The sequence below is a fragment of the Cylas formicarius genome, unplaced genomic scaffold (genome assembly GCF_029955315.1).
Source record: "Cylas formicarius isolate icCylForm1 unplaced genomic scaffold, icCylForm1.1 PGA_scaffold_6__28_contigs__length_40554024, whole genome shotgun sequence".
Classification (NCBI taxonomy): Eukaryota; Metazoa; Arthropoda; class Insecta; order Coleoptera; family Brentidae; genus Cylas; species Cylas formicarius.
In genome coordinates, this window is record NW_026844347.1 from 13,728,986 (window position 1) to 13,751,507 (window position 22,522).

Here is a 22,522-nt window from a genome sequence, read left to right on the forward strand (position 1 = left end):
TTTTGTCTTAGTCGTAAGGCTCTTTCGTGTTTTTTGAGCCTAGTTGATATTTTCTCCGACCGGTCTCTGCAAATTTTTCTTTACTCCTCTTACTAGACTCCTGGCATCTCAAACGGAATTTTGTCTTTGACGGACCTAAGATGTTGAGAGACGCTATATTTCTTAAGAACTCTTGATATGTAGTCAGTGATGTTTTGAATGTAGGGAAGGGCAACAGTGGCAAGTGTAGGGTTGCATTCGGACTCATTGTTTTTGGAAGGTTGTGATGAAGGGTGCTGCTCTCCTCTCTAATACTTTACACATTAGAGATATTAAACGTTCCATCATAAAATACACTTCACCTCAAACTTCCAAAGACCCTGCTTGTCACTGTTGTCCTTTGCTACATTCGAAACGTCACTGAGCATCTATCAAAAGTTCAATGATTTTTTTTTGTTCATTTTATTTGAAGAACTACTTGCCAACAAGCTTTTGTTGTGTTTCTTTATAAAATACTCCTATTCTGATAGTATCTCTTTTTTATTTCACTTCACTTAATAATTTATTATGTGCCTCTAAATAACATGGTTTTAAATCTGGAAATTTTTGTGAGAGCCAGTTAATTTGGCACTAAAATATTTAACGCTATGTGAAACCCAACTTTTAGAACTATATTTTTGTCATGATATACGATAACCTACTAAAGTGACTATTTATCATCATCGATGTTTAAGATAAATTAAATCGAGAGCAAAAAATAAAGGAAAGGAAATATTTGTCAAATATTTTAATTGGAGGCTGTATATTACTGCAGTGTTCTGAGGTCACATTAAATATCAAAAAAATCTTTTATCCCATATTATGTTTCAAATAATTAAGATGGCAAATTAAATTGTTTTGTAAATTATTGTGTTTGGCTCTGGAGAAGATAATAAAGATAGGAACCAAATCGTCAATATGGATTTAGGGAGATCGACTCAGGACCCAATATAATCTTTTATAGTGGACTTACAATACATTAAATTGGAAAAAGCTATCTTGCTAATAGAACTCAGTACCTGATACCTAAATTCTCATGGAAAAATAATAAATTTTGTCGATGATGCTGCGTTAATGTATAAGGTAAATACCTGGAAAATTTAAAGAAATGCATAGAGAGCATAGAGAAATTTCATGACATTTGTGGTGTGGTTTCCGTGCAATCAATTAACCTTAAATTTCGATAAAACCTGATATTTACCACTTACGTCATACAGCAACAATTTGCCGATTCTTCAGCCGCTAAAGAAAAATGACAATACAGAGATTTCAGAATTCGAATCCTTCAAGAATTATTGACCGTCATTTGAAATGTGACTTACAGATTCAGAAAGTTGTTAAAAATATCTGGAGTACTTTGCGGCATTTTAGGTACCTTCCAGACATTCTAACCCTTTCACAAGTTCATAGGTTATGTACTGTCTATTGACATCTGTCTTACAGAATTCTATAGATTCAAGACATACTACATAAATGGATTATCAAAATAATCAACAAAAATATCCTGGTTACTCTAGTGATGTTTTGTTCCGATACATACATAAAAGATTTTATTAAAGTCAGTGAAACATAACTACGAGACTAGGGGAACGTCCACTTTTTATCGCGACCTGTTCAAAGACAATTGGCCATCGTCATTATTTTTATTTTGCAGCTAGGTTATATAACATGCTTCTGGATCATATTGCTGTTATAAATATATTTTAAAAAAAGATAGCTTTTGAGGGTTGAGTGCTTGACAGTGGCAGAAACACTTTGAAAGATCCGATGAATTTAAAATATTTAACAGAACTTTGCGCTTCTCGTTAATGTGTAAATCCATCGATCTGAATATTTCTGTCTTTGTTTTCCTTAAATGTTTAAATCGTTTAAATTATAGTGTATTTTGTTGATTTTGATTTCTAAAAAAATGTTTCCCTTTTTTTACTTTTGAAATATTAGAGGCATACACACTGATTTGGTATAAACCAGTTGTATTTCATGAAAAGTTTCACTCCCAGGCATTTATATAGTCATATGTGGATTTTTAAAAGATTTATTTGTGTTTTTTATTCCTGTTTGTTGCAGAACATTTGGTTTAATATATAATTTTAACATATAATTTTGATCCACATATTATATTTCAATAGGATCACTATAAAACAATTCAATAGTACAGTTAATAACATTAATGAGATTGCTTTATATTAATGGTTATATTAAGTAGTAAAGGTGTTATTCGTTATATTTAAAATTTTTGTTTTTATATAAGTATTTTCTATTAAAGAGTAAAACGCTGTTCCATACGTTTCTGCTGTCAGTATGGGAGTTTTAATTCAATCAACCGTAATATGCCAGTCTTTAGTATGTCCACTAGAGCCTGCATATTGAAGCATATACTATTTGGCAAATTTTGATCATGAGATAGTTGGTATGTTTGTTGCTATAAACTTCGTAAACATTTATCTTTACCTGTCACCATGGGCATTTTTTATTATAAAATTAGGTTATTTTTGAAAATATTGCAAAGTTTTATTAGAAACAATTTTCTGTAAATGTAACAGTGATTAAGATAAATTTAACACTTTCTCAGTAATGTGATCCCTATTTCTTTTAATTATGGTGCACCAAAAAAAGGTGTGTTGGAAAAATCTGAAAAAAAAAACAACTTTGCTCAATTTTCTAGAAAATTGTCACATTTGAGAAAAACTTAAAAAGAAACAACTTCTTTCAACAAAACTTTTTCGATGTTTTCAAAAATAATAAAATGGCAATTTAGAGTAAAAACCAAATTTTTAAAAACTTTCGTAACTATATTTATTATTTTTAATTATTTATACCATAAACACGAAAAGAAGCGAAATTGTCTGAAGTGTAAAATGCAAATTATTGCCATTTGTTTAGGAGTAAACGGTTTGTATTTTACGTAAAATAAATGAAAATATACTACAAGTGGAATTTTGCAGTCTTTAGTGTTCGACAATATAAAACAAACATAGTAAAGTTTATATAAACATGTCCCGAAAATTAGTTATTAAAGATGATTTTTCGCAATAACGTTGGAAAAGGTGCAGCATAAAATTTTGAAATTCGGTGTGGGTAAATAGGTTTGCATCAGTTATTAAGAAGTATGTTATGTAAGTTAAGTAATCATTTTGGCAATTGCTTCTTCATAAATTGAATTTTCGTATACAGACAACAGCTTGCTTTTTAGATGAATTTACATTAGACATGCATTAATTATTCATTTAAATATTACAAATAAAGAACTTACTGAAATAGTTACGCCAGAGGTTCTGTCGCAAAATAAGGAAACTGCTTTGCTATTTCAACTTATTTAAGCAAATCAAATTTCTACACTTTTATCTGCACCGTTTTCAAGTATTCGTTTTAGGGTTCCGTTTTTAAGAAGCATATTGCTTCTGTTGTTAAAGGTTTTTTATAACCAATACTGAACCACCGCACCACGGATAGTAGAGATGTTCGACTGAACCACAATTTCCAATTGCTATCTTTGCGCAAAATTTAACGCTCTTGTTGCGAAGATGGAAGTAATTGTCACTAGGTTGCAAGTATTCTTCATGTTCATCGCTCCATCGTCACGTTTTAAGCAAACCAGTATAAATAAGCGCCAGGCTAAAGTTGATAGACTCAAACTGAGCTGTCAGACCGATATTAGGGCAGCAACGACCAAAACCATCCTTCAAAAAGCAAAATCTTTATTCACAATGACTGATGATCTGTCTGATTTATTATTTTATATGTATTTTGTACTCTGCTCTAAAACAGCCAATTATTCACTGACGAAGTGTGCCCAAAGTATCACTTTACTTTGGCCACGGCCCACGGGCTACCAATTCTGATTCTGATGCTATTTTGCAAAAATGTATCCGAATTCAAAACGCATTGTTATTACCAATGGGGTTTCAATTGAATATGTTTGAAAGAAAAATAAAAAATTAAATTTGGTTTCATTTTTTTTTGTTCGTAAAACTGACCGGTGTGACCAGTTTTGCTGGTAAAATTCCTTTTTTGACTCACTATTCCAGAGATTTCAGAAAGCGTTATGTTATATATGCTGACCACATAAAACCAATCGTAGCAAGAATCCAAACAGTGATTGCTATGAATTTCAAGATGCTCTACAGACCAATGGTATAATTTAATCGGTTTTCCAGCTTCCACCATTTTTAATGACACACAAATTGAGATCAGAACAAATTGATTTTTAAAGAAGTCAATTAATTTGGGTAGAAATTAAAAAAGAACATGTCAATAAAACGACTATCGAACCAGCGCCTTGCAGGCAGACGATATCTCACCATTACAGCAAGATGTCTGTAATAATACCCTAGACCTGTCAGTGCCTCGGTCGACTTCGTTTATTATCGTTTTTCATTCTGGAATTCGTACGTGGATTATTTGGTATTCCACAATTTTATTTTTATTATTAAAATGAGTGGCACGTAATAGAATAAGTAGGCTACGGATTAGAAATGAAAACATTAGTTGACATTAGTGTCGACACTCATTAACCTAAATAAAAGATCTTTGATCGTTACTTTAATCCGGTATACAGATGTGTATTGGTGGAATATTCAGTTGGAGTTCTAGGGCTGCCCATGAAGGAGGTACTGTGCTTCCTCAAGAGTACAGGGTTGTTCCAGGTGAGGAAATAAAGACTGGCGGGCATTGTGGATCGAAAGATCTGCCCTAATAAAATAGAGGGACCCACCGCAGATAGAATAGAATAGATTGATGCAATAAACCAAATCAATGAATAAACTTACCAATTTCAAATATGCGTCAGCAACCCTGACTGCTCCTTTCTCGTTCCATTTGCTCATGTATCCATGGATTAAGAGTTTGGTCGGATTGAACACATTGAAACTGGACTCGCTCAGAGATTTGCCATCGTCGTCGTAATACAGAATTTCGGGAGTTGAGAAGTTGATTTTCCTCGTAAACAAATAAAACTTGGTCCTCAATATCCTCGGATCTTCGGGCGTCTTTTGTAACGGAGAGTTCTTGTGTGGTAGGTTAAAACAACCGACTATGTCTGCAACAGAAGAAAAATATGGGCTATGAAAATATTTAAGGTCAACTGTATTCAGGAAAGGATATCAATTTTGTTTTTGCTTTTAAAAAACTGTTTAATTTCTACCCTTTGTCTTTATATTAACTAATATTATATATAATATATATTATATATTAAAGTCTAAGGACAGTAACAGGCTACTGGTAACTTCTTGCACAAAATAATTACGGGATCGCCCAATATTGACTAATATAGAGGGAGCAATAAGAGATATAAATGCTCATTGAATAGTGGCTTTTTATTGTTAAGTCAAGCTTTCGCCTAAGTATTCAGGCTTCGTCAGGACTCTTAAATATAAAAGGGAAAACACTCTATCACAAAAACAAGGAAAAACACACTAGGCTAGTCAATGCATACATCAATTTGCCATCAATTAAACTCTAACAGCAGAGGGGGCACAATACTCCTCGCACAACTAGAGGTTTAGGTGTTTATATTATTAAAAATAAAATAAAAAAAAAATTGTGGGTCTGTGATCCAGTCGAATACTGTAACTATGGTCTGTGCTTTTTTCACCGTGTTAAACGTAAGTTCCATTATGATGGTCGTTGGTGGTTTTTTGTCTTGTGTTCTTTGGTTTTGTAGCGTGGTGATTGTTTGGTCTCTCAAGTTTTTCTCTGTATGTGCCTAACCATTTTCCCAACTGTCAAGATGTCTGTTTTCTTTTAAATGCCGTTGAGCGGGTTATCTCCGACAAGATCGAATTGGGTTGCATTTTTGTTATGTTGGTGTCGTTTCTGGTTATTTTACTTATTAATTAATGACTAGTTGTCTAGGCATAAGTTTCCTTTGTTTTACTATTTTCTATCTGTGCCGCCTTTACTAATGGCTAACACGTGGTGCTCTAGTTGTGCAAGGAGTATTGTGCCCCCTCTGCTGTTAGAGTTTAATTGATGGCAAATTGATGTATGTATTGTCTAGCCTAGTGTGTTTTTTCTTGTTTTTGTGATAGGAGTGTTTTCCCATTTATATTTTAGAGTGCTGAGGAAGCCTGAATACTTGGGCGAAAGCTTGACTTAACAATAAAAAGCCACTATTCAATGAGCATTTATATCTTTTATTACTCCCTCTATATTGGTCAATATTGGGCGATCCCGCAGTTATTTTGTGCAAGATATATATTATAAATATTATATTATTATATATATTAACTCAGTAGAGGAGAAAGCACAAAGAAACGAAGATATCAAGCAGTACGATTAAAGACACACAAAATTGTTCCAAATTGACTAATAAAGGAAGAAAACAAAGTTGCATTGTTTTTTAACATAAAATAAAATCATCACCAGTATTCTAACTACCAACTCCCTCCACAAACTTTTGGGTTTAAAATTCACTCTTTCAAACAATAGACAGTTTTCAATGTAATTATACAGTTTACTTTAATAAAAGATTTTTTTTCGTATAAACCACAGGCTACGGAAAAAAAATCTTCTGGATTGCTCCCGTACCTGCTTATATACTGTACTGGCGGTCAAGATTGGTTGTCTATTTAAATGGATTCTATTGATTTCTATTGATTCCTGGATTTTTCTTTGGTAGAAGAATTGCTTATGTGCAAGAATTTTAGTTTTATCGAATAATATGTTATGTCCTTTTTCATGATTGCGTTTATTTGTCTCTTTGATGTTCTTTAGTCGATATTTTCCGTCGTGTTTCTCAAATGTATTCTGTGACGCATATGCATGAAATACTGTAAGCTCCTGATATCTCAAACGCTATTTTGTCGTTATCAATGGTGAAAGATGTTGATAGAATTTTGGCAAGTGATAAATCTGGTTTTAACCCTATATTTCTTAAGAACTTTTCACATGTGGACAATGCAGATGTAAGGTGTTTTAATTCTGGGTTCAGTGAGTCGGGTTAAGATAGTCTTGCGGCTTTGTGGACAAGAGGGTTGATAGCTCATGTTTTTTGGGCCGAATGGCAGGAGGATTCCAAAAGATTCGTAAATAGTATTACAGTAGCCTGTGGACGTTTTTTTGAAAAATTAATACTTGATTTTGCTGCTTACAGGTATAATACATTATACTTATTCTAAAGTGGCGGTGCCTTTTGGATTAATCAAAAGTTATTAACAGCAATAATATTAGAGTTGATGGGCTACAGTTTAAAGTTCCTTGGTTGGTATTGTCATTAACCAATGGCATCGTTCTTGGGACGGGCTCATTAGAAACAAAGGTATTTAATGAAAAATGAGCTAAGTGCTAATTTACAGGAAGCATAAGACTGCCTTAAGACCCCTAGTTATGGTTTGGTGCAATGGAAGTTAAAGCAGCTCATCCCCAGTTTATATGGACAGAAACAATCCTATATTAATAATTCGTCGCTTTGCCCTATCTTCAGCAGCTCCCAGCATCATTACCGTTTTGAAATCTAAATTGACAAATGATTTGTCTCTGATGTTAAAGGTTTTTCAATTTCATTTCTAGTATGTCCAATATAAGGATCTTAAGGATGAGAATCTCAGTATTGGTTCGAGTAGGTTCAATTAGGAAAAAGTTGTTTTGTTTGAAGTTGATTTTCATACCGTTTAGAAACTTGAAGCTGCTTAAAACTGAAAGACCTTACAAAACCCTAGCTTAAATAAGTATGTCTGTCTGATGCTATTGCTATAATATTAGTTGACCATTGTAAAATTTTAGATAACAACAAAGTAAATGGATTCATAAAATTTATTGTGGTCTCAGTAAATAAAAAAAAACTAAGTATAATCCTCAATCGTCCAGTAGCGTGATACATCCCAATCTACAGTTAATCACATTACTAGAAAACACAAATATCATCCTTTCCATATAGAACTACACCAGGAACTTTTAGACCGTGATGTTGAACAAAGGGTAAATTTCTGCATCGTTATAAATAAAGCATTCGAAGCCGATCCAAATTTTTTATATGTTATAAGATTTTTCTATCAAGCTACATTATTAATCAACGGTTAATCCATTGTGGGTATGAGAAGTATAAAACCAATACCACTGGTCACTTAATGTGTGGTGTGGAATAAAACACTTTGTAGTTATTGGACCTTTTTTTTTCACGAACCACTTACAGAACATAGATATATAAACTTTTTGTACGATTATTTACCTTTAACTCCTCCGCATTACCATTGAGAAGTTCTAGAATTTTTAATTAATCATTCATTACCCACAGAAATGGATCGGTAGAGTTGGATTCATTGGATGGCCCATCGATCATGTGACTAAACACAATATTTCTTTTTGTAGGAATATGGTAAAAATCGTGTTTATGTGAATCCCCTTACATTGCCAGGATTCGGGACGCGTGCAGGAGAATAACATCGTTTATGCTAAGGAAAGTCCACGAAACTACACGAAAAGGACTAAACATGTGTATCCAAGTGAACATTGAATAAAAAAAAAGATAAGTTAATTTGTGCGTTATTGGGTGTTATTTTCACCAAAATTGCTGTTGCTTTTTCTACGGCTCCAACAAGGTTTTCTTTCTTATTCATTGTTTAATGTTAACAGAGCTTTGTTGGCTAATACTTTTGTCATGACCAACTAATATGATAGCAATAGTTGCGGTTGCATATATCTTTTGCGTCATCCTCGAACCCTGCTAGTATCAGATATAAAATAATAAAATAATGGTGTCAAAACTAGTATCTTCTTAGAAAAATTAAAATATTCCAAAAACTCTCAGTTTTACGTATGTATCATTGTTAATAAAAAAGTTAAAGGTTTCTAAAACGAATTCAAATATTCGCCATTAAACAAGTAAAGAAAAATAAATAGTATTTGACACAGCCTCCTGGACAATATTTTCAAAAATTAAATAGAAATTTAACAAAACAAAAAAAAAAAATAGAAAAACCGTTCTATCCTACTTAGAATGATCTCCTGAAAATTTGAAAGTTACTGTCGTGTCCGCTCAAACCGGAAGCGCAACGATTAACTACATACTTTCATAAAATTGGACATTCAGCCTACATTAGCCCTTCCAAATTTCAAATCGCTATCTCAAGCCGTTTAAAAGTTATAGTCTTCCCACTTTCCACTTCCCACAACTCGTGAAGCAAAATTTCAATATGCACATTTGAAAACTGTTTCATCTCAAAATTACACGACCTATTCCGACTTCATTGCCTAGTGACAATGAGATATTGTTTCGATACCCGTTTTTGCGTGAGCCAGTCCGAACCATACAAATGTTTATTTTCGACATTTTAACACGCACGGTAAGTTGCATATCGTTTTGGTTGTTTCGCAGAGTAGCGAGACGGAACTACCGTGACGAAGCTGCATTAGATCAACGAGAAAACGTTTCCGCACCAGTAAACAGTGCGAAATAGATTTGTTATAAGCGAGTTCTTTCTCCTGTCTAAAAGAAAGGTTTCTAATCACGTTTTTTCTTTATCGCGGCGCATTACACCAGCTGAGAACTACCAGCTTACATAATTTGTGTAATGTTTTCGGTTTTCAATTTGATTGTGAGTTCGATTTATCTTGATAACAATCGAGTTCGATTTGAAAATAGTGAAATAAAATATATGCTCATAAATCCTACCCTACGCACTAATTAGCTCCGTTAAGTGTCACTTTAAGACGTCGGCGGCGTTAATCATTGTCATGAGCCCGAGGAGTGAGAACATAATGCTTTTTGGTGTACAGGGTCGTCCATTTAAGATGCTCCTATACCTAATCTCAATAAGTACGGAGGAAAAAAATTAAATAAATAAAAAAACAAAACATATTTTATTTATATTATTTTTTAGGTATACAAGGTGTTACGTTGTGCCAGGACAGTAACCAACTTTATTTTTATAAATGGAATGCTTTGAATATTTTTGAAATTTCTAACTATTCGTTGGATTTTGAGTATTTTTTGTCATTACACAGCATACGAAATTTTGAGTGGTTTTGCCGCAAGACTGGTCTTTGGAAAGATGCGTTTTTTTACACTTGAAAAGTAAAATCCATGGATTTATCTCTGGCGAAAATATATTATACAAAATGGTCACAGATAAACATCAAAAATACTTTTTTTCTAATTAAAAAGAACTTGTTCGATCTTATTTTGGTAAAGCAATATTTTTCGGGTAAATTGTGAGTATCAATTAGTTTTTTTTTATTATTATAAATTTGCCTAACCTCTAGCCTGGTTCAGCCAGGCTTTTTTTTGGGACGCTGTGCGCATTTCTTTTTTTAAAGAGACAATCGACAAAAAGGAACGACAACGGCACCTAGTAGTTGCGATTAAACAAGCAAGGTAGGATTTACTTTCCGCGTCGATACAAAATTTGGTCCATACGTGTCCGGATTTTTCGTTGTTCTCGAGCAAGTGCCTTTCGTATTGTCGTATTTGGATCGACAAAAGCCGAGCTATTTCGCCGAGGCATTAGCAATTTTGTATGCTAAGATGGCGTTGCAATAATTTTTTTTTCTTTCTTTCGTTTTTAATATATCTGAGTTTGGATAATAGGAAAGAGAATTTGTTCCGAGCAAATCCAATTGAGTTCACATTTACTTTGAAAGGCATTCTAGCCGGGTTTAAATCTTGACTAGCCTCATTTTCGGATTCTTAATTTAACCTAAATAACTGATTACATCTATCGGTAATTAGCGGCGGCAATTTAGAAAATTTCGGGTCTTTTTTGTCTATTTTGTTATTGGAAAATGGCACCCACTCTTTCGGTTTCCAATACTGAAAAATTAAATAGATATATCGTTCAAAGAACTACTAAATAGTATTAAAGAGGCATACTCCTTAGTTGTAAAAGCCAAGGTTGATGACTCACAAATTTATGAACTCAAGGATATATATGAAGATACATTGAAAGAATATACAAAATTTCAAGAACTTCATAACAATATCTTAATTTTAACTTCTGTTTTGGGGGAACAAGAATTTTTACAACAGGATGAAATTAGGGCCACTACTTCAAAGATATTTTATGGGTTCAAAGCGATTTATTTCGAGCTTGTTGGTACTGGTTCTTCGTCCGCACCCATTTCGCAATGTACAAAAAAATCTATCAAACTGGAGCTTTTAGGCGTAAAGGTTTTTTCGGGTAACTATAAAGAGTGGAGAACATTTCTTGACATGTTCAATAGTTGTATTCACCGCGATACCGAGATAGCCGATATCGATAAATTTAGGTATTTGCTTAAGTATTTGGAGGGTGAGCCTTAAGCTCTGGTTCGCTCTATGCCTCTTACGGACGATAACTATTCTATTGCATATAATGCACTGGTTAAAAAATATGAAAATCATAGACTGATTGCTACAAATTTTTGGAATGAAATTTACTTTTTTCCTCCATTGAAAAGTGATGATAATATTACCGAGTTGACCAAACTCTTGAATATATTTTCCGAAAATTTGGAGACACTCAGAAACTTGCAATACCCAGTTGATCAATGGGATTTCGTAAACTTTCATTTGCTTTTGTATAAAATTCCAAGCAACACGCGTAATAGATTCGAACTTGAATTTGCTAATAAAACACACTATAGTAGTAGTGGCACTTCGAAGGGACAACCGTCATATAAAGACCTGTATTCATTTTTGGATGCGCAACTTCGGGCTATGCAGGCTTCAATTGCAATACAGGTGGCGGTTAAAAATAATTTCAAAACTTCATATCCAAATAAAGATGCACGCGCCTCGTTTAAGAAACCACAATCAACGCCTGGTGTTTTCGTAGCCGGTGGAGTTGTTTGTTCGTTATGTAGGGCGGAACATTCTTTACCGTCTTGCAGTAAATTTTTGGGGAAAACTCCTTATGCCAGATTTATTATTATAAAAGCCAAACATTTATGTCTGATTTGTTTTGGAGCACATGTTGTTAAAGATTGTACTGTGTCAAAGATTTGTTGGTGTGGCTGTCGCCACAATGCTTCGCTACACTTTTCAAAAGGTAATAGTAGTACCAGTACTTCAGGTACACAACTTGCATCGCCGACGGGCGGACAAAACGAAGATCAAGATACGTTGAATAATTGTGATAGTGTTATTCCTGTCGCAGCATCGTTAGTTGCCTCTTCCGATGCAGTGTCAATTTTTCCTACGGCTGTTGTTCACATTAAGAATTTTAGAGGGGAATTTGTGTCAATTCGTGTTTTGCTTGACTCCGCTTCAGCGGCCAATTTTATTTCGGAAGATTGTCTGATACGTCTTGGGCTGCCTCGGGAACAGTGTAAAACTCAAATAGCGGGCATTGGCAACCAAGAATTCGTCACGGCGAAGAGGGTTGTTAAATGTATTGTCAGGCCTCACTTTTCACCAGAACCACAGTTGCCTTTAAGGGCTTTGGTCCTTCCAACAATTTGTAGTCCATTGCCAAGTCTTTCAGCGAATATTCCGCATATGCCATGCTTTGATACTTTTGAACTGGCCGATAGGAAATTTTGGAAACGTGGCGACATCGATTTGCTGATTGGTGTAGCGGAGTTTACATCTATTATGAAAAATAATAGGATTAATGTCCCGGACCCGGAGGGGCCCATGTTTATTGAAACAATTTTTGGTTGGGTTGCTCTAGGAAAATCTAAGATTTCGAACAAAACTAATGTCGCTTCTTTACCGACGTATTGTACAAAAATTTTGGAGTCGCTAAATAATAATATTAAGAAATTTTATGAGGGAATATCTCGAGGCTGGTTATATGTCGATCGTTAGTCGAACCGATGAGCCTGGTCGGTACTACATTCCTCATCATTGTGTCATACGGGAAGAATCCGTGTCAACCAAGCTCCGCGTGGTATTCGATTCGTCGATGAAATCCTACAATGGGGTCTAATTGAACTCTACACTTTATGCTGGTCCAAAACTTCATTCCGATAAATAAAATTCGTTTTGATAGCAGACATTAAGAAGATGTTTTTGCAAATACGGGTTCGCGATGAGGATAAAAGGTTTCAACAAATTTTATGGAGATTTAACCGTGAAAAGCCGGTACAAGAGTATAGATTGGATACTTTAGTTTTTGGAGTTAGTAGTTCACCCTATTTGGCCAATAGGACCATTAAGCAATTAGCTATAGATGAACGGCAATCGTTTCCACTTGCCTCGGATATCCTGTTGTCTGATATTTACGTTGATGATATTCTGACAGGTCGTCACGATCTGGAAGTTGGTAAACGTATAAAATTTGAGCTCTCAGAACTTCTAACGAGAGGTGGTTTCGAGTTACGAATGTGGGCTACTAATTGTGCGGAGGTTTTATCGGACACTCCTCTTGAACATCAGCAACCCATGAACTTTGATACAGTCGAACCGCTATGCCTCAAACTTCTTGGGTTGCAGTGGCAACCAGCTTTTGATAGTTTTACTTTTAAAATTGGAAATATTTCGAGTACCGAGTGTACCAAAAGGGGGATTTTGTCAAATTTGGCTAGAATTTTTGATCCTTTGGGCATGATTGCCCCCCTAACGTTGTACGCTAAATGTTTAATTCAACAGCTATGGAGCTTGAGCCTTGATTGGAACCAGGAACCTCCCCCCGAAATTACCGCGAAATGGAGAAAATTTCAGTGTGAGTTGGATCTGTTGTCTTCTCTAAAAATTCCTAGACACATGCATGCGGATATGGGTGTATGGTCTTAATTCGGGATTTTGTAAATGGCGAGCATAAAATTTATTTCGTTGCTGGAAAATCGAAAGTCGCACCTCTGAAGAGAATAACCTTGACCCGTTTGGAACTATGTGTTGCTGTTTTGTCGTCAAATTTAGTAGAGTTTATTCGTGATGCTCTAAATAAAATTATAATTAAAAAAATTTTCGCGTGGTCAGATTCAAAAGTAACTCTGGCGTGGATTAAATCCTCTGCTCGTAGATGGCAAACATTCGTTAGTAATCGAGTAAGTCATATCCAAGATAATTCCTACTAACGATAACCCCGCAGATTGTGCCAGTAGAGGATTTATTCCTTCACAATTCTTAGAACACCCAACTTGGTTTCATGGGCCTCGGTTTCTTCGTTACTCTTCTGATCATTGGCCTCGCGACTTATCAGCCGAAATTCCCTCTGAATGTTTAGAAGAGGAGAGCAAATCTATGACGACGTTAATTTCCATATCGGACCCGTACGGTGTGTTTAATAGATATTCTTCATTGGAAAAAATTTTAAGGATCATTGCATATTGTGTAAAATTTTGCAATAATATTCGTACAAAACGCCAAAATCCGGTTGCCGCTTGTTCAGCGGCTCTTTGCGAAGAAGATATAAACAATGCACCTTTGTGTCTTGTTTGGCAAGTACAACGTGAGGTTTTCTCTGATGCTATATATAAGCTACAAAAAAAACAAAAGCGTAGATAAGGTTTTAGAGAAAATTGAATCCATTTATGGATAATCAAGGTTTCTTGAGGGTTGGCGGTCGCTTGATAAATTCCAAATCTTTGCCACACGACAGGAAATTTCCATTGTTACTCCCTCAAAAACATCGTCTTACTGAACTGATAATATTTTATTTACATAGGAAATATTTGCATCCGGGTTCGCAAACATTGCATTTTTTGATTCTACAACAGTTCTGGATACTGTCGGCGAAAAATGCTATTCGTAGGTGTTTGTCTCGTTGTTTAAGATGCTTTCGAGTGGATCCCAAGCCTGTTGTACCATACATGAGCGATTTACCGGCAGGACGTGTATCACAGGCCAAGTCATTTCAGGAAGTAGGGGTGGACTTTGTAGGTCCCTTTTCTGTTAAGGGGCAGAAGGCATATGTTTGTATTTTTGTTTGTTTTGCCGTTAAGGCCATACATTTAGAACTGGTTTCCAGTTTGTGTACTGACGCTTTCGTTGGTGTTTTAAAGCGCTTTATCGCACGTAGAGGACGTTGTAATATTATCCGCTCCGATTGTGGTACCAATTTTATTGGTGCCAATAGACAACTGGTGGAGCTCATGAAAAACGCCGTTGAGACGGAAAAAATCAAATGGTACTTTAATCCACCGTCAGCACCTAATTTCGGAGGGTTATGGGAAGCTGGTGTGCGTAGCATGAAGTATCACCTGGTTCGGTCAATAGGGCTAAACAAATTAACTTTCGAGGAAATGTATACAACGCTATGTTGCATCGAATCTGTTTTAAACTCAAGACCTTTACACCGTTTGAGTAGTGACCCTAATGACATAAGCGCTTTGACTCCAGGGCATTTTTTAACTCTGGAGCCTCTTACTTCTTTACCTTCTAAGGATTATACGAACGCTAATATTAATACTTTACAACGTTGGGAATTGGTGCAACGATTGCATAGCGAATTGTGGAAGCGGTGGCATCACGATTATTTGAACACGCTTCAGCAGCGTTCGAAATGGACAAAAAATGGTAGTCATAAAAGACGAATTAAATACGCCCCTTCGATGGTTACTTGCCCGAGTAACACAGGTTCATCCTGGAACTGACGGTATTTGCCGAGTAGCGACAGTTAGAACTAGAAACGGTTTTTTGCAAAGGCCCATATCCAAACTATGTCGTTTACCTTATTTAGAATAAATTTAGAAGAAAATGTTTTTTTTTTCTCATTTTCGTTTTGTATTCCTTTCTTTCATTAATTACACTAGAATGTTATTTTGTTAAAATACACTTGGTGATTTTAAGGTCGGCGGTATGTTCGATATTATTTTGGTAGAGGAATATTTTTCGGGTAAATTGTGAGCATCAATTAGTTTTTTTTTTATTATTATAAATTTGCCTAACCTTTAGCCTGGTTTAGCCAGGCTATTTTTTTGCGACGCTGTGCGCGTTTCTTTTTTTGAAGAGACAATCGACAAAAAGGAACGACAACGGCACCTAGTCAGTTGCGATTAAACAAGCAAGGTAGGATTTACTTTTCGCGTCGATACAGAACTCGTTTATTAAAAAATAGAACACCCTATATTTAGCACCTTTATTGGGGTTGGGTATTAATTCTGCACCATTTCATTTATATGTAGCTATTATACAAAAATTGGTAGTTTAGAACTTATGGTATGTTATTTTAAATCTAACTAAACCTATATAATATACAGTTAGGGTGAAATTCTTTTTGTATTTAACTTTTTTTCTCAGAGGTTTATTCATTGAGGTAGTCTTAAATGGACCATCCTGTACAACGCAGAGGGGATTGCGTGATATTGTGGGAAATTGGAATTGAAGGTATTTGGGTATTATGGGAATTGTATGGGTACGATAGGGATTGTATGGGATTGTGGCCATTGTAAAGGCATTACCAGCTTAAACTTTATTTTTTAATTTTGTACTCAGTTATATTTTTTCTGGGTGGTTATTTAAATACATACGTCAAGTTTCAACGACGCTAGTATAGCATAAGATATAACACGGCAGCATGGCGGTAATTTTGCTTTTCATTTTCCTAATTCTTTGTGACTTTCACATCGCCTGAATAGGATTTGAATTTGTAGTCACTTGCCCTATTGTTTATGTATTTCCTTGTAACGTTTTTTTTGATAATGAAGCTGTAAGTATTATAATTTTATGTATTACATGAGTTTATTATAGCAGAATTTCATACTTTTCACTTTAAGAACAGCAAGTTCATAGCAATGTAGGTGAAAAAATCCTTAGGAGTAACTTTTTGAATATTTTCAATTATATTTATAGAACGCAACCATATCAAATAAGGCCGAAATATTTGTACTCTTAAAAACCACCATAAAGTATAGCCCAGCACTCCTAAAATAGCCATAACTTGCCTGGCCTGTCGTAAAATCAAATGTAATATTTACAAACTACCTGCTATTATGTATACCGAAAAATGGCCATACAACTTTAATTAATGTTGTTGTGAGAATTTAAGTTCAATAAAGGAGAAGTATTTAAATCTAATTGATCGTTAAGCAATACATTTGAATGTCTCATTTTGTTAATCTCCATGGCTTCCAATAAATTTATTTTTTGTGGCTGTATGTAAAAGATCAAAATTGTCTTCAAAAATGTGTCAGAAAAGCATTAACGAACATAAAAGAGCGTTTAAAAACAATAATGTAGATTCTAATTATGCTACACACTTAAACTCCGAAAAACACATTTTTGACCACAATATTGATATTTTACATACAGCCACAAAAAGTAGAAAATTAAACTTATTGGAAGCCATGGAGATTTACAAAATGAAATATTGAAATGTATTACTTAACGGTCAATTAGATTTAAATACCTCTGCTTTATTGAACTTAAATTCTTACAACATTAATTATGGTTTTATGGTCATTTTTCGGTACGTAGAGAGCAGGTAGTTTATAAATATTACTTTTGATAAAGACACGGTGTTGTCGAAACAATTGTAATGTAAAAATATATAATTTCGTGAAAATCTTAACTTATAGATCTTATTTATTTTTGAAAAACTCAATCTGAAAGCCAAAATTAAAGGATATCTTTCCTCAAAATAAAGGACTTTTGAAGGTTTATAGTGGAGGTAAAATTTGGTCGGAAAGATGGAGATGAAAGGTTGAGTGCTTTTATTGATGGAGATGATTATGATTAGAGATAATCTTATCTTGTTAGTTTAAACATTTCGGACAAAAGGGGATGTGTAGCGGGGTATAGCAATTTTACGAGAAACTTCAAGATTCCCAAACGGGCAAGCAGCTCTGAGATAGCAAAACACTGAAAATATTACTGCGGAGTTTGCAGAAAAAACAGTATTGACACCTTCAAAAGAGGACAATAAACCAGTTTCTGATAAACTTCTGGTAAGTTTTTTTTAAATTAGTTTTCATTCATTGGACCATATATAGACTTTAAGCCAAGATCCAGGAAAACCAGAAGAAGTAATTTGGTTGGGTTTAAAAGATGATAACAATTGAGACGGACTGTTCAGTATTTTCGAATTATCTACCAACTCCATTTTGAACTAATAGTTTTCGTAATATCTTAGAATTAGGGTTTTTTGGGGCAAAAAATTTCAATTTCTAGATAATTGTAATGTAGATTGTAGAGGACCCTCTCAGCAGTACTTCCATTAAATAAAAACAATCCTAACTTTCTTGTGCTTCAGCCTATTGATGTTTTTATTAAAAGTAAAACTTCTCCCATCATTTTTATGCAAAAGTGATAACCGGAGCAATTGTTTCCAGGAGTTTTGATTTATGATTTCTAAATCTAAATAGATTAGATGTAATGATTCAAACCTATGCAGTAAATGCATTTGAAACTTCATTTTGTCAAATTTTGTAGAGTATTGCAGAACCTGTTGTTAAAAGCTAAGCTGTGCAATCGGATGCTATTAAGAATTTTTACGCTTATCTTAAAGTTATCTACTTAAAATAAATTATTCTCATTCGTTAAATGTACACTGAGTAACTTATAAATGTTACATGATAATTTTCTAGAAATGAAAAGAAATCTATTACTAATATGACTATTAAATAACACTATAACGTAGTAGCTTTGACGCCCTAAATAAATGATTTGAGGATTAATTGCTCCACGGATGACCGAATCCCAAATTTAGATTATTTCGATTAAGTCACGAATTTAATGGTTTTATTGAATAAAATCTGGTGTCCTGTTTCATGAGCTTTTAAAAACTTCAAGCATGTTCATTTTGGGAACTTGCTGTTAATGGTATATTAGTCACGACATTATTTAAGCAGGAGCCAAGCGATAATTTTACATATAAAATCTCGAATAGCAGCAGTGCTTTAAATATTCTCTGAAAACATACCATTGCTTCTAAGCAGTGCCTAAAGTACCGGAAGTGCTTGAATTGGCTCGCGGCAGTGTTTAATAAAGCTTGATCAGTGCATAACTTTTAGTATAATTTGTGTTCAATATAAGGATTCGATAGCATGAGAATATCGGAGACCATACGTCAAATAAAATTAGAAAAGTGATCTTGGGGTTGATACATTATTGGACCACTTTTTTAGGAAAAATATTATGACATAATAATGCACGGAATTGATTTTCGAGATACACCATATTTTCATTAATTTCCTAGTGGCCGCCATAATATATTCAATATTAAATATCACATCATTAATCTTAGGGTCACCAAAGTAAAAAAACAAAATTTTTGATAGTCCAATATTAGAATAGCCATCCACAAAGAGTACAGCCAAATAACATCTTTGAAAGATTGACTGCAAATTTATTGGCGGCTACCAGTTGCTAAAAGAAACAAAACATGCAACGGTTAAACCGAAAATAATGTACTGTTGGCTGTAATCGAATAAGAAATATAGAACAAGTGCAATCCCAAAAATCTACACCACATTTTAAATAAGTTCTATTTGAAATTTTTAACGTTAATCAGTGTATGTGATAGATGGACTGAGAAAATTTTTGTTTTTCCGAATGTCCGATTATGGCCATAAAAACAAATTTTTCTTTTGCGACCTTAAGAATGATGATATTGTATGAAAATATTGTGTTCTTAAAAAAGTGTGAATTAATACCACAGAGCAGTTGGAGAAAATGTATTAACCATGCACTTGAAGTTGATAATATTTATAAAAAAGTCGAGGCAACATGAAAATTAACAGTATGCTATCACTATCACTACCATTCATATATATGACGAACAATTTTATATAATATGTATTCATAAAAATGCCTGCGAGCAAATGAAAAAGTTTATAGCATTATTACAGTCATAACCATTTATCATGTGCCGGACTACAATAATCTCAGGATCATGTTTAGCATATTCGTGGTTTTACAGACAAAAATAGAAAATTCAAATTTTTATATTTTCTTGAATTTCTCAGAAACTATTCATGCTGGAATCGTTTTGCGACAGGTTTAAGTTTTTCATAAAATTCTTTAAATCTTTCCTAATTTAACGGGCCTTGTATATGCTATAATAACAAATTTCAGTCATTCTATACTATTCTTGAAAAAAAAGGAATTCCTATATCAGAGTCGAAACAATTACAGCTGTGCATTTGTATTATATTTATAATATACTATTCAACAAAATCAGGAAGGTGAGCTACAAATTCCTTATCTCTACAATAAAAAGAAGGTTAAGATTTAAATAAATTATTACTTAGAGCTAAGGGAGTTTACATACGTTTGTTTTAAATACATGAAAGCTTAAATTAAATATCTCTGTAAATGATTTGAAAAACACAATTATTGTAAGTCCGAGCACATATTATTATAGGAGAGTTAGAAAAGTAACTAGATCTAAATTACTTAATAAAAAATGTCAAGCTGGTTCGCTCCTCATATGGATTTGTGTTGACGTTCAATGAATTTATAAAAAAAGAATAATCCACAAAATTACATTCAACTTTGTAAGGAAGAGCAATACCCTAACAGTTTATTCTAGGTTCAAATTCTCAAGTTATAAAATTTGGGGTTTTCTTCATAACAGTATAAGTGCCCTTTGTTGTAACTGACGTTTAAGTTTTTAAAAAGTTTTTTTGTACAATTTCTATTCTGACGATGTATAGGGCTCGAAGCAGTAGATGAGTTTTCTATAGATCGCATCATGCTGTTATCCACAATTTTTACTGACTGATGATTGTTGAACCCTTTGATAGTCCTTGAATGAAGACCAGATTTCTCAAGCATTTTTTTTTGGCAACAGTTTCGAAATGATCCTCAAAGTCTAATTTAGAATGAAGAACGATTTCAAAGTCTTTTACTGGAGAACATTGACATTAATCAAGATTTAAGAATAATCTATGGTTTCCGCAATAATTATTGAATATCTTCTTCTTCTTTGCTTTTAGATCACCGACGAAAGAAAAATGTAAAAAAAGGACCAAAATCAATAACAAAAATATTAAAGAGTAAAGAGTCCTGTTCATTAATTTTAAAAACCCAACTTTACTACAAGTGCAAGAATATTTAATAGCAACTAACTGGCAACTTAGGTTTTAACAACATATTCTTCAATAATCTAAAAAATCTCAAGTCAATTTGACACAACGAAGTTTCAAGGGCATTTATTGCATTTGTTTGAATCTTCAGAGCCTAGTTTGACAAATTATTCTGTTGCATATCTAACATATTTAGATTTAGGAATCACAGGAACAGTCGCTCTGGGTAACAGTTTTGCGTAAAAATGATGAGAAAAGCTATATTTACAATGAAAACCTAAATACGGTGAAGCACACAAAAGATATGTATTTATATTAAATATATCTATTTAATTGAAGTGAATTGATATTCTTTGCCCTCCGTTGTTGTCGTATTTTAAAATAAACCAAATTTGAGCAAATCTTAACGTTTTTGACGAGTTACACTCTCTACTATTAATTAAGGAAGATATAATCTAGGATGCACGAAATATTATAAATAGCATTAAGGTTTATTGGAGAATGACGGAATTCATTTTAATTTTTCAGGCAAAATTATCTCTAAATAAACCACTTTAAATTTAGTAGTTTTATTAAATTTTGTTAACCTTTATCAATAAGCACTTTCAAGTTTCCTATCAGCCTCTAAAAGTCCTTTATTGTCTAGGAAGATGTCCTTCAATTTTGGTTTTCGGTTTCGGTTTTTCGTTTGTGCTGGTTGCTTGTTTTTTCGTAGGAAATTCTCTGATTGTGTCAGCTACATGTCGTATCATGTACACCATATTTACTGACTGATGGTTGTTGAACGCTCTGGTAGTTCTCAAAACGAAGGCCGGATTTCTCAAACCTTTTTTGGCAATAGTATTTATATAAGCGTCAAAGTGTCATTAAGAGTCAAAAACAATTCCTAGTGAACTCTTTTCAGCTCCTTATTATCAAAGGAATTAAGTTGATAGCTATAGAATACTTTTTCCCTGTGAACAGAATACATTGAAATTTATGAGGTTTTAAGAATAATCTGTGATTTTTGCAATAAACCGTAAACCGTAAATATCTTTTTATCATTTAAATCATCGACAAAAGAAGCGTTCTGAAAACAAGACCAATCTCGAAAACAAAAATATTATACAGTAAAGAGCCCAGATGAGATTCTTGCGCACACCCAAGGTAACGTTTATACAATGTGATTTTTTACCATTGACAATAACAAATTCAATCTGTCACATAATTTTTCAATAGTTCAAGGAAGTTGTCATGCACGCCCAAGTTTTTTCATTATAACTAGAGCTGGATGATGTATTTACAACTTTTATAAATAAATCTTATCATAACCAACGTCTTCAACTACTCACCGTAACAAATCAACTTAGTGTTCCTTTGGCGAATTTTGCTCAGCTTCGCCCGGAGTCTTTCCTGCAACTTGACAGGAAACCGGAACATTTGCTTTGACATAAGCTGCGCGTCGCCAAAAGTCGCCACCAAACACGCCGCCAAAACAACTCGAATACTGTTTACCAACATCGCGCTTCATTAAGACGTTTTTTAAGCAAACACATCGCCGTCGATGCCAGTGTAGAAGAAGCATCACTGAGACGCATTGGTTTTGCAGCGGCAGCGGCGACCGTACTTTCCACCACCTCCGCTTTCACTTTTCCACCAGTTTCTCATTATACAACCGCCGTTGCAGATCTAGCCATCC

The 22,522-nt window shown here is 34.0% G+C and overlaps 1 protein-coding gene across 1 annotated transcript in view; it reads right to left on the bottom strand.

Moving 5' to 3' along the window:
- Positions 1–22,393, bottom strand: part of LOC132703818 (pancreatic triacylglycerol lipase-like) — a 51,124-nt gene extending 28,731 nt beyond the window's left edge. Inside the window, exons 1-2 of the mRNA XM_060673313.1 lie at positions 22,176–22,393; positions 4,788–5,056 (exon numbers count right to left, since the gene is read on the bottom strand). Coding sequence (XP_060529296.1) covers positions 4,788–5,056; positions 22,176–22,344 — 438 coding nt within the window. The 5' untranslated portion in view covers positions 22,345–22,393. The remainder of the gene's footprint in view (positions 1–4,787; positions 5,057–22,175) is intronic.
- Between the last annotated feature and the right edge of the window lie 129 nt (positions 22,394–22,522).